Below are 12973 nucleotides of genomic sequence, written 5' to 3' on the forward strand. Positions count from 1 at the left end.
TGATCCGCTCACCTCGGCCTCCCAAAGTGCTGGGATTACAGGCCTCAGCCACCACACCCAGCCCCTGACTGTATTTTTAAATGTTTGTATTCTGTAACATGAAAAAAAAAAGAAGCTTACTCCCTAAAACACTCTTGATAGTTTATTCATTAAATGGACAAGTGTATAAATGAGTAAAAATATTTCATTTGAAAATTATTGGCCAGGTGTGGTGGCTCACACCTGTAATCCCAACACTTTGGGAGGCCGAGGTAGGTGAATCACCTGAGGTCAGGAGTTCGAGACATCTGGTCAACATGGTGAAACCCCATCTCTACTAGAAATACAAAAAAATTAGCTGGGCATGGTGGTGGGCGCCTATAATTCCAGCTCCTCGGGAGGCTGAGGCAGGGAGAACTGCTTGAATCCAAAAGGCAGAGGTTGCAGTGAGCCAAGATGGTGCCACTGTACTCCAGCCTGGGTGACAGTGCAAGACTCCGTCTCAAAAAAAAAAAAAAAAATCTTGAAAAAACACACAGATATGAAATAAGGACAGCTGCAGTCTATTATGAGCACCTTAAAGACCAAGACTACGTGTTTGTCACCTGTAGCTTGCAAAATCTAACTTGTAAAAGTTCTTCAATTGATATGTACTACATTAAAAGTGTCCTCACACAGTTCAGACTGTATAATGTATTTGGTGTCACATTTAGGTAGCATAGTAGCATTTTTGTTATTGCGAAGCACTTTTATACTTTTATTATAATTTGTTGAGCCTAGAGTTGGACTATTTGGGTATTCATTACAATAACCTTTTGGCTACTGGTAAAAGAGTATTTTGTTCTAACAAAATTAGTTATGACAATTAACTAGTGGAGAGAAGAACTGATCTTGTTCTAATGAAGTAAATGTATCTCATTCAATTTCAAATTAGGAAGAATGAAGTCAATAAGTGAGACCTTGTTGGTATAAGAATATGAAACATGACCTGTGCTTTTCAACAAGAAATTGCTTTTCTGACCTCTACACTTGGTATCTTTAAAAAATGATTTTCTGATTGACTGCCCTGCACCCGGACTAGCGACTCCCCTCGGCCTCCTCGCCGTGGACGCGGACGACTCCCGGGCCCGCAAGGGCTCCTTGCGGAAGTTCCTGGCGCACCTCTCCGTGGCCGGCAAGGCCATCGGCGTGCTGACCAGCGGCGGGGATGCTCAAGCATCACTTAGTGTTGATTTAAATAACATTAATTGGAGGGGCGGAGCAAGATGGCCGAATAGGAACAGCTCCAGTCTCCAACTCCCAGCGCGAGTAACACAGAAGACCGGTGATTTCTGCATTTTCAACTGAGGTACTGGGGTCATCTCTCTAGGGAGTGCCGGACAATCGGTGCTGGTCAGCTGCTGCAGCCTGACCAGCGTGAGCTGAAGCAGGGCGAGGCATCGCCTCACCTGGAAGCGCAAGGGGGAAGGAAATCCGTTTTCCTAGCCAGGGGAACTGAGACACATAACACCTGGAAAATCGCGTAACTCCCACCCCAATACTGCGCTTTAAGGAAACAGGCACACCAGGAAAATATATCCCACACCTGGCCGGGAGGGTCCCACGCCCACGGAGCCTCCCTCACTGCTAACACAGCAGTCTGCGGCGATCTATCCGCAAGGTAGCAGCGAGGCTGGGGGAGGGGCGCCCGCCATTGCTGAGGCTTAAGTAGGTAAACAAAGCCGCTGGGAAGCTCGAACTGGGTGGAGCTCACAGCAGCTCAAGGAAACCTGCCTGTCTCTGTAGACTCCACCTCTGGGGACAGCCCACAGCTGAGGTCCAATAGGGAAAGCAGCGGGGGCGGTGCAGAGGCGAACGACTCTGTCTGACAGCTTTGGGGAGAGCCGTGGATCTCCCAAGGCGGAGGTTGAGATCCGAGAACGGACAGACTGCCTGCTCAGGTGGGTCCCTGACCCCTGAGTAGCCTAGCTGGGAGACATCCCCCACTAGGGGCAGTCTGACACCCCACACCTCACAGGTGGAGTCATCCCTGAGAGGAAACTTCCAAAGGAAGAATCAGACAGGTACACTCGCTGCTCAGCAATATTCTATCTTTGGCAACCTCTGCTGCTGATACCCAGGCAAACAGGGTCTGGAGTGGACCTCAAGCAATCTCCAACAGACCAACAGACAGTCCTTCTGACTGTCAGACGGAAAACTATCAAACAGGAAGGACACCTATACCAAAACCCCATCAGTACGTCACCACCTCATCAAAGACCAGAGACAGATAAAACCACAAAGATGGGGAAAAAGCAGGGCAGAAAAGCTGGAAATTCAAAAAATAAGAGCGCATCTCCCCCTGCAAAGGAGCGCAGCCCATCGCCAGCAATGGATCAAAGCTGGTCAGAGAATGACTTTGACGAGATGAGAGAAGAAGGCTTCAGTCCATCAAACTTCTCAGAGCTAAAGGAGGAATTACGTACCCAGCGCAAAGAAACTAAAAATCTTGAAAAAAAAGTGGAAGAATTGACAGCTAGACTAATTAATGCAGAGAAGATCATAAACGAAATGACAGAGATGAAAACCATGACACGAGAAATACGTGACAAATGCACAAGCTTCAGTAACCGACTCGATCAACTGGAAGAAAGAGTATCAGCATTGAGGATCAAATGAATGAAATGAAGCGAGAAGAGAAACCAAAAGAAAAAGAAGAAAAAGAAATGAACAAAGCCTGCAAGAAGTATGGGATTATGTAAAAAGACCCAATCTACGTCTGATTGGGGTGCCTGAAAGTGAGGGGGAAATGGAACCAAGTTGGAAAACACTCTTCAGGATATCATCCAGGAGAACTTCCCCAACCTAGTAGGGCAGGCCAACATTCAATTCAGGAAATACAGAGAACGCCACAAAGATACTCCTCCAGAAGAGCAACTCCAAGACACATAATTGCCAGATTCACCAAAGTTGAAATGAAGGAAAAAATCTTAAGGGCAGCCAGAGAGAAAGGTCGGGTTACCCACAAAGGGAAGCCCATCAGACTAACAGCAGATCTCTCGGCAGAAACTCTACAAGCCAGAAGAGTGGGGGCCAATATTCAACGTTCTTAAAGAAAAGAATTTTCAACCCAGAATTTCATATCCAGCCAAACTAAGTTTCATCAGTGAAGGAGAAATAAAATCCTTTACAGATAAGCAAATGCTTAGAGATTTTGTCACCACCAGGCCTGCCTTACAAGAGACCCTGAAGGAAGCCCTAAACATGGAAAGGAACAACCAGTACCAGCCATTGCAAAAACATGCCAAAATGTAAAGACCATCGAGGCTAGGAAGAAACTGCATCAACTAATGAGCAAAATAACCAGTTAATATCATAATGACAGGATCAAGTTCACACATAACAATATTAACCTTAAATGTAAATGGACTAAATGCTCCAATTAAAAGACACAGACTGGCAAACTGGATAAAGAGTCAAGACCCCAGTCTGCTGTATTCAGGAGACCCATCTCACATGCAGAGACATACATAGGCTCAAAATAAAGGGATGGAGGAAGATCTACCAAGCAAATGGAGAACAAAAAAAAGCAGGGGTTGCAATCCTAGTCTCTGATAAAACAGACTTTAAACCATCAAAGATCAAAAGAGACAAAGAAGGCCATTACATAATGGTAAAGGGATCAATTCAACAGGAAGAGCTAACTCTCCTAAATATATATGCACCCAATACAGGAGCACCCAGATTCATAAAGCAAGTCCTTAGAGACCTACAAAGAGACTTAGACTCCCATACAATAATAATGGGAGATTTCAACACTCCACTGTCAACATTAGACAGATCAACGAGACAGAAAGTTAACAAGGATATCCAGGAATTGAACTCATCTCTGCACCAAGCGGACCTAATAGACATATAGAACTCTCCACCCCAAATCAACAGAATATACATTCTTCTCAGCACCACATCGCACTTATTCCAAAATTGACCACATAATTGGAAGTAAAGCACTCCTCAGCAAATGTACAAGAACAGAAATTATAACAAACTGTCTCTCAGACCACAGTGCAATCAAACTAGAACTCAGGACTAAGAAACTCAATCAAAACCGCTCAACTACATGGAAACTGAATAACCTGCTCCTGAATGACTACTGGGTACATAACGAAATGAAAGCAGAAATAAAGATGTTCTTTGAAACCAATGAGAACAAAGATACAACATACCAAATCTCTGGGACACATTTAAAGCAGTGTGTAGAGGGAATTTATAGCACTAAATGCCCACAAGAGAGCAGGAAAGATCTAAAATTGACACTGTAACATCACAATTAAAAGAACTAGAGAGGCAAGAGCAAACACATTCAAAAGCTAGCAGAAGGCAAGAAATAACTAAGATCAGAGCAGAACTGAAGGAGATAGAGTCACAAAAACCCTCCAAAAAATCAATGAATCCAGGAGTTGGTTTTTTGAAAAGATCAACAAAATTGACAGACCGCTAGCAAGACTAATAAAGAAGAAAAGAGAGAGGAATCAAATAGTCGCAATAAAAAATGATAAAGGGGATATCACCACCGACCCCACAGAAATACAAACAACCATCAGAGAATACTATAAATGCCTCTACGCAAATCGACTAGAAAATCTAGAAGAAATGGATAATTTCCTGGACACTTACACTCTCCCAAGACTGAACCAGGAAGAAGTTGAATCCCTGAATAGACCAATAACAGGCTCTGAAATTGAGGCAACAATTAATAGCCTACCCACGAAAAAAAGTCCAGGACCAGATGGATTCACAGCTGAATTCTACCAGAGGTACAAGGAGGAGCTGGTACCATTCCTTCTGAAACTATTCCAATCAATAGAAAAAGAGGGAATCCTCCCTAACTCATTTTATGAGGCCAACATCATCCTGATACCAAAGCCTGGCAGAGACACAACAAAAAAAGAGAATTTTAGACCAATATCCCTGATGAACATCGATGCAAAAATTCTCAATAAAATACTGGCAAACCGGATTCAGCAGCACATCAAAAAGCTTATCCACCATGATCAAGTGGGCTTCATCCCTGGGATGCAAGGCTGGTTCAACATTCGCAAATCAATAAACGTAATCCAGCATATAAACAGAACCAAAGACAAGAACCACATGATTATCTCAATAGATGCAGAAAAGGCTTTTGACAAAATTCAACAGCCCTTTATGCTAAAAACGCTCAATAAATTCGGTATTGATGGAACGTACCTCAAAATAATAAGAGCTATTTACGACAAACCCACAGCTAATATCATACTGAATGGGCAAAAACTGGAAAAATTCCCTTTGAAAACTGGCACAAGACAGGGATGCCCTCTCTCACCACTCCTATTCAACATAGTGTTGGAAGTTCTGGCTAGGGCAATCAGGCAAGAGAAAGAAATCAAGGGTATCCAGTTAGGAAAAGAAGAAGTCAAATTGTCCCTGTTTGCAGATGACATGATTGTATATTTAGAAAAACCCATCGTCTCAGCCCAAAATCTCCTTAAGCTGATAAGCAACTTCAGCAAAGTCTCAGGATACAAAATTAATGTGCAAAAATCACAAGCATTCTTATACACCAGTAACAGACAAGCAGAGAGCCAAGTCAGGAATGAACTTCCATTCACAATTGCTTCAAAGAGAATAAAATACCTAGGAATCCAGCTTACAAGGGATGTAAAGGACCTCTTCAAGGAGAACTACAAACCACTGCTCAGTGAAATCAAAGAGGACACAAACAAATGGAAGAACATACCATGCTCATGGATAGGAAGAATCAATATCGTGAAAATGGCCATACTGCCCAAGGTGATTTATATTCAATGCCATCCCCATCAAGCTACCAATAAGTTTCTTCACAGAATTGGAAAAAACTGCTTTAAAGTTCATATGGAACCAAAAAAGAGCCCGCATTGCCAAGACTATCCTAGGTCAAAAGGACAAAGCTGGAGGCGTCACGCTACCTGACTTCAAACTATACTACAAGGCTACAGTAACCAAAACAGCATGGTACTGGTACCACAACAGAGAAATAGACCAGTGGAACAGAACAGAGTCCTCAGAAATAATACCACACATCTACAGCCATCTGATCTTTGACAAACCTGACAAAAACAAGAAATGGGGAAAGGATTCCCTATTTAATAAATGGTGCTGGGAAAATTGGCTAGCCACAAGTAGAAAGCTGAAACTGGATCCTTTCCTTACCCCTTATACGAAAATTAATTCAAGATGGATTAGAGACTTAAATGTTAGACCTAATACTATAAAAACCCTAGAAGAAAATCTAGGTAGTACCATTCAGGACATAGGCATGGGCAAGGACTTCATGTCTAAAACACCAAAAGCAACGGCAGCAAAAGCCAAAATTGACAAATGGGATCTCATTAAACTAAAGAGCTTTTGCACAGCAAAAGAAACTACCATCAGAGTGAACAGGCAACCTACAGAATGGGAGAAAATTTTTTGCAACCTACTCATCTGACAAAGGGCTAATATCCAGAATCTACAAAAACTCAAACAAATATACAAGAAAAAAACAAACAACCCATCAAAAAGTGGGGAAGGATATGAACAGACATTTCTCAAAAGAAGACATCCATACAGCCAACAGACACATGAAAAAATGCTCGTCATCACTCGCCATCAGAGAAATGCAAATCAAAACCACAATGAGATACCATCTCACACCAGTTAGAATGGCAGTCATTAAGAAGTCAGGAAACAATAGATGTTGGAGAGGATGTGGAGAAATAGGAACACTTTTACACTGTTGGTGGGATTGTAAACTAGTTCAACCATTATGGAAAACAGTATGGCGATTCCTCAAGGATCTACAACTAGATGTACCACATGACCCAGCTATCCCACTACTGGGTATATACCCAAAGGATTATAAATTACTCTACTACAAAGACACATGCACACGTATGTTTATTGCGGCACTATTCACAATAGCAAAGACTTGGAATCAACCCAAATGTCCATCTGTGACAGACTGGATTAAGAAAATGTGGCACATATACACCATGGAATACTATGCAGCCATCAAAAAGATGAGTTTGCGTCCTTTGTAGGGACATGGATGCAGCTGGAAACCATCATTCTTAGCAAACTATCACAAGAAGAGAAAACCAAACACCGCATGTTCTCACTCATAGGTGGGAACTGAACAATGAGATCACTTGGACTCGGGAAGGGGAACATCACACACTGGGGCCTATCATGGGGAGGGGGGAGGAGGGAGGGATTGCATTGGGGAGTTATACATGATATAAACGTCATGCACATGTACCCTAGAACTTAAAGTATAATAAAAAATAAAAAATAAAATAAAATAAAATAAAAAAAAATAAAAAAAATAAATAAATAAATAACATTAAAAAAAAAAAAAAAAAATGATTTTCTATTAGTATTAGTGCACACTGGATAAGTTTTATAGTTCTTATTGACTTTTATTTATGGTACCAGAAAGGTATTGTTAAGGTCCCAGTTTTAAAAAGTTACTTTTTTTAGCGACATAAATCACTATGTAATACAGTTGACCTTTGAACAACAGGAGTTTAACTTGCAGCAGTCTAATTATATGCAGATTTTCTTCTACCTCTGCCACCTGAGGCAGCAAGACCAATCTCCTTTCTCCTTCTCCTCAGCCTACTCAAGTTGGAGACCATGAGGATGACCCACTTCCACATAAAAAATAGTACATATATTTTTATTCCTTATGATTTTCTTAATAACCATTTTTCTCTAGCTTGCTTTCTTGTAAGAATAGAGTATAGTAACACACGTAACATACCAAATGTCTTCGCTGACTGTTTATGTTATGAATAAGGCTCCTGGTCAATAATCATCTATTAGTAGCAGCTAATTTTGGAGGGAATCAAAAGTTACACACAGGTTTTCAGCTGCACACGGGGTCAGTACCGCTAAATCCTATGTTGTTCAAAGGTCAACTGTAATTGACATTTATTTACTAAATAAAAGCCATTTTTTTTTTGAGATGGAGTTTTGCTCTTGCTGCCCAGGCTGGAGTGCAATGGCGTGATCTCGGCTCACGGTAACCTCCGCCTCCCAGGCTCAAGCGATTCTCCTGCCTTAGCCTCCCGAGTAGCTGGGATTACAGATATGCACCACCATGCATGGCTAACTTTGTATTGTTAGCAGAGACAGGGTTTCTCCATGTTGGTCAGGCTGGTCTCAAACTCTCGACCTCAGGAGATCAGCCCACCTCGGCCTCCCAAAGTGCTAGGATTACAGGCATGAGCCACACCATGCCCACCAATGAAAACCATTTATTTTAAAAATTAAATAGAAGCTCCAATTTCATAACACATCCAGTTTGCTATAATGAGACTATAAATAAAACATACCACATACTAACTTAAAAATCCTTTTTGTTATTTATACAAAAAATATCATATAAGTTTTTAGGGACTACGATTAAAGAAATGATTCCTTTCAGATAATACTGTTTGAGATTATGAATTATCTACACATAACTTTTTAAATAATTCTGAAATCTAACCTACTAAGAAGAAATTTAAAACACACACATATATGTGTATATGTGCGTGTATATATGTATGTGAGGGTATATGTATACATGTAATTTACATAGTAAGCTTTTAAACTACTCTTTGGTGATTAAAACTTCCTAACTCTTACTTGTTAATCTATGGTAAGACCACCAAGAGTAATTTACTACCAGAAGTCTTATCTGGATTGCTATTTGGAGGATTTCTAGGTGTCTCGTTTTCTTTGTATTCAGACATTAGTTGGTGAATGCTATGTCTAAAAACGTAATAAGTAAAATTACGATTTAAAAACTGATATAAACATAATTACCAAAAATATTAAATTCTTAGAGTATTTCAAATGATATCAGTGTTAATTTTAGAATTTTAATTATCCCATACACTTCTAATTTGTAAGCTCTACAAACTTCTCTTTAAGCTTCTAATTAAAGAAGAAAAAAATAACATGAAGTACTCATGAACTGAAGGCAGTATAGTTCAGTAAATTAACTTGCATTAGCCTGACATAATGGAAAGTGTCTTAACTCAGAATAAGCCCTAGCTCCATAACCAAAAGCTACTAGTTCTTGGATAAGTTGCTTTTGTTAGATTCAATGTGTTCTTCTAAAAAGTGAGAATTTTGCTGTCTTATTTTACTAGGTTGTTATAAAAATTTAGTGAGATAACATATTTTGAATGCTCAGAAAAATAGTGAAGCAATGAAATAATTTGTTCTTGAACTTTATTATTGGTGAAACTATCTTAGAACTGCAAAAAAAAATCCAATGTGTATTTTTTGTAGGTTCTAATATTGAAATGTTGTGGTATTTGGGAAATGTTATTGAGTCCTAATTTTGTTTATTAGGTGTTCTACTCTTTGTGGCTTAGAATTTAGGGTATCTCATATATTTCATGGTTTGTAACTACATTTATTTATAAACCTATTATCTCACTAAATTAGATAACATAATTGTCTATTGTTACTGAACTCATCAATCATACCAAAGGCAAAAAACTAATAAATATCAAGACCTGCCTTCGACTATTATTCCTTCTTCACAGACTCAAACTCTGAACCAGTAGGTCTTTGTTAGAATGATGCTTAATCTCCATGTTCACCTCCAACTGACATAAAAGATAAAACTCCTTTTGTAAGTTCCATGAAGGAGATGCAAGTTGACATTTTCTCATTTCTGAGATACATACTAACAATATATTTGCACACAATATCACGTGTTTTACTCAGCTCCATTCTCATTCCATAGATCACTGTATGTGAATATTTTTGTAGTGAAAATCACAATTTCAATATTAAGTGCCAACCATTTTGCTTTGACTCATGCTGTCTCCTTGGAGCTAGTCAGAAAATTGTGAAATGACCTTCCAGGGACTGCACAAAATATGAACCACTTCATGAATTTGTGTGTCAGCCTTATGCAGGAGCAATGCTAACTTTCTCTGTATTATTCCAGTGTTACTATGTGCGCTCCTGAAGCAAGCACAAAACCCTGCTTTACACGTGAATACTCATGAGTCATGGATGAGACTTAGCTCTGATAAACCCAATAAACATACTTGAGATTCAGATAATTCTGTTGAATGGCTTCCTGTGAGGTAGAATATGAAAATATTTTTAAAACTTAGGTAGAATTGCAAGTAATTAGGCCCAGCACGGTGGCTCATGCCTGTAATCCCAGCACTTTGGAAGGCTGAGGCAGGTGGATCACTTGAGGTCAGGAGTTCGAGACCAGCCTGGCAAACATGGTGAAACCTCGTCTCTACTAAAAATACAAAAATTACCCAGGTGTGGTGGCACACGCCTGTAATCCCAGCTACTTGGGAGACTGAGGTGAGAGAATTGCTTGAACCCGGGAGGCAGAAGTTGCAGTGAGCCAAGATCACACCATTGCACTCCAGCCTGGGCAACAGAGTAAGACTCCATCTCACAAAAAAAATAAATAAATCAATAAAAGAAAGAAAGAAAGAAATGCAAGTAACTTGGGAGATTTTCATTATTATGGAAATCAGATCACTTGAAGATAAAATCACAAATTTAAAAAAAAAAAAAAGAAAACAAAAATTGGCGCCACTGCTCTGGGGAAGGATAATATAGAACCTTCCACTCCCTAAGAAAATACGCTAACCAGCATATAAAGGAACCTCAGAGTACAGATCTGGTAACAATGGAGTAAGAAAACACTGTTCTCTTTCTGCAACATTATTTAACCTCTTTGACAGTTTAGAACAATCTCAACTAACATTTAATAGAGAAAAGACAAACAAGGGCCTTAAAGGATAACTTACCATGAAGGCCTCAGCTAAGTCTAGGCTAAGATGTGGGCTCCACATAAGGTTTTGAGTGTGGGGGAAGGTTGGTCAATTTTCTCACTATGTGTGTGGCTAAAGCTAGGATGCCCAGCTGTCAGAGCAGGATGCTGGTGCTTTGGGAACAATGGCTGAGCATATATGTATGTGAACTAAAAAAGTTATAGCTATGAAGTCCATGTATGGATCACTATGAAAACTGAGGGCTCTGAATTAGTAAGCGAATCCTGGTGGGAAAAGTCAAGCATTAACAGACGGCAGAACCCCTTTTAATGGCAATAATGCAGGAAAAGAATCAATGGAAACAGCAGAATGATTAGAATGTCCTTTTCTTCCCTTCCTTCTGACTGGTAAAAGAGTGTCATTTTATCCTTCTTGGACTTAGAAACCCCTTAGGTTCTTGGAAAATTAAAGGAGGAGGGAATAGGAGATAGCCCTCAAAAGACAGTATGAGATTTTCTGCTAAACTGAACATTTCAACACCCAAATAATTAATTAGAGAAATGAGAGATGTGGCACTATTTTTATCCTGTTCATGTGGCTATACTTGGAGTAAAAGGGACAATGTTGGGATCTCTAAGTTAAAGATCTCAAAAGTCCTCAGATAAAGAATTCTGCACCCATTGATACTTCTAACCAGTCTAGCCTTTTGCCTGATTTCTGGTTGATAAAGTGGACTAACTCACTGTCACTCCAAAACGACCTGAATTAAAATATAAAATCTCACCTGGTGTATAGGATGCAAGAGCTATAATTATTTTAAACCTCAATTTAGTGTAAACTAGCTTTCTAATGTAAAAACTTGCCTACTAAAAGGACTAAAAATGGCATAGTCTTCTGCAGCCCATCTAGACATATCTTGGGAAAACACATCAGCATTTTGCTGAAGAAGAATACTGACTATACTTGCTGATTCACAATGTACAACAAGAACGAGGGCTGTTTTAAAACACCAGAGAGATAAATTCTTTCTTAGGAACTTTAAGAAAGTTATTTAAAAAGCTAATTTGGTATCCTTTACCAATTTAATATTTTGCCTGTCCATGTAGAATTAAACATTTACATGTACTAACAAACATAAGCATCTTGGGTGCTCAAGTGTTCCTCTTCATAAATTACCACCAATGCTTTAAAAAAAAAAAAAGCCTCTTGTCCCATTAGGGTATTACATCATAGAAGTTGCTAACTTAAAGTCCTTTGATGAGCAAGAAACTTTGCTGAGATCACTTATCTAATGTAGGCAAAGATTTAAAGACAGATATATTGTAATTCAAAATCAGCTAGGGGTCAGATAAGTAAGAGCCATCTGCAGGCAGGAAACAACAATACTAATACTAATGATAGTAATAATAATAATCATAGTAGTTTCAGTTAATGATGCCCATATACATGTGCTAGGCACTGAATTAAATGCTATATATACATATACATATAAAATCTTTCTTCCACACAACCACCCTTGAAGGATATATTATTATCCTCCTTTTCATATAGAAAAACATATTTGGTGATAAGTAATGTTCCCAGGTCACACACCTAGCAAGTGAGAAAGCTAGGACTTAAACCCAGTCTTGTGTGAATCTAAAGCCTAGCTCTTTTCTCTTTTTCACCCACCTATGGCTTGTCTTCATTAGAAAAAAAAAAAGCTACTCATTTAAAGCTGTATTTTCTTCCTCCACCCATAGCAATTAGAAATAAAAACATCAGGGTCGGGTGCAGTGGCTCATGCCTGTAATGCCAGCACTTTGGGAGCCTGAGGTGGGTGGATCACCTGAGGTCACGAGTTCAAGACCATCCTTGCTAACATGGTAAAACCCCATCTCTACTAAAAATACAAAAAATTAGCTGGGCATGGTGGCACACGCCTGTAGTCCCAGCTACTCAGGAGGCTAAAGCAGGAGAATCCCTTGAACCCTGGAGGTGGAGGTTACAGTGAGCTGAGATCGCACCACTGCACTCCAGCCTGGGCGACAGAGTCAGACTCTGCCTAAATAAATAAATAAAATAAAAACATCAAAATACACTAGAAATAAAATAGAAAAAGCTAATGAACCCACAGTATCTGGTAATAGCAATTAACAGCCACGTAGGGGTAGCTTAACATTACTATTTTTCAAAGAAAGCAACTTAAAGAGTCATCTAGAAGAACAAAT

At 39.6% G+C, this 12973-nt stretch overlaps 1 protein-coding gene and 1 non-coding gene across 2 annotated transcripts in view; both read right to left on the bottom strand.

The window, feature by feature from the left end:
• The window catches only part of LOC117088589 (putative ankyrin repeat domain-containing protein 26-like protein), a 142497-nt gene that overhangs the window by 119759 nt on the left and 9765 nt on the right, over positions 1-12973 (bottom strand). Inside the window, exon 5 of the mRNA XM_033219845.1 lies at positions 8687-8766. Within this exon, the coding sequence (XP_033075736.1) occupies positions 8687-8766 (80 nt within the window). The remainder of the gene's footprint in view (positions 1-8686; positions 8767-12973) is intronic.
• Positions 9891-9997, bottom strand: LOC117088823. Its single transcript, XR_004439353.1, has one exon. It is a non-coding gene; the product is annotated as a U6 spliceosomal RNA (small nuclear RNA).

This window comes from Trachypithecus francoisi, unplaced genomic scaffold, assembly GCF_009764315.1.
Source record: "Trachypithecus francoisi isolate TF-2019V2 unplaced genomic scaffold, Tfra_2.0 Lachesis_group10, whole genome shotgun sequence".
In the NCBI taxonomy this organism is placed as follows: domain Eukaryota; kingdom Metazoa; phylum Chordata; class Mammalia; order Primates; family Cercopithecidae; genus Trachypithecus; species Trachypithecus francoisi.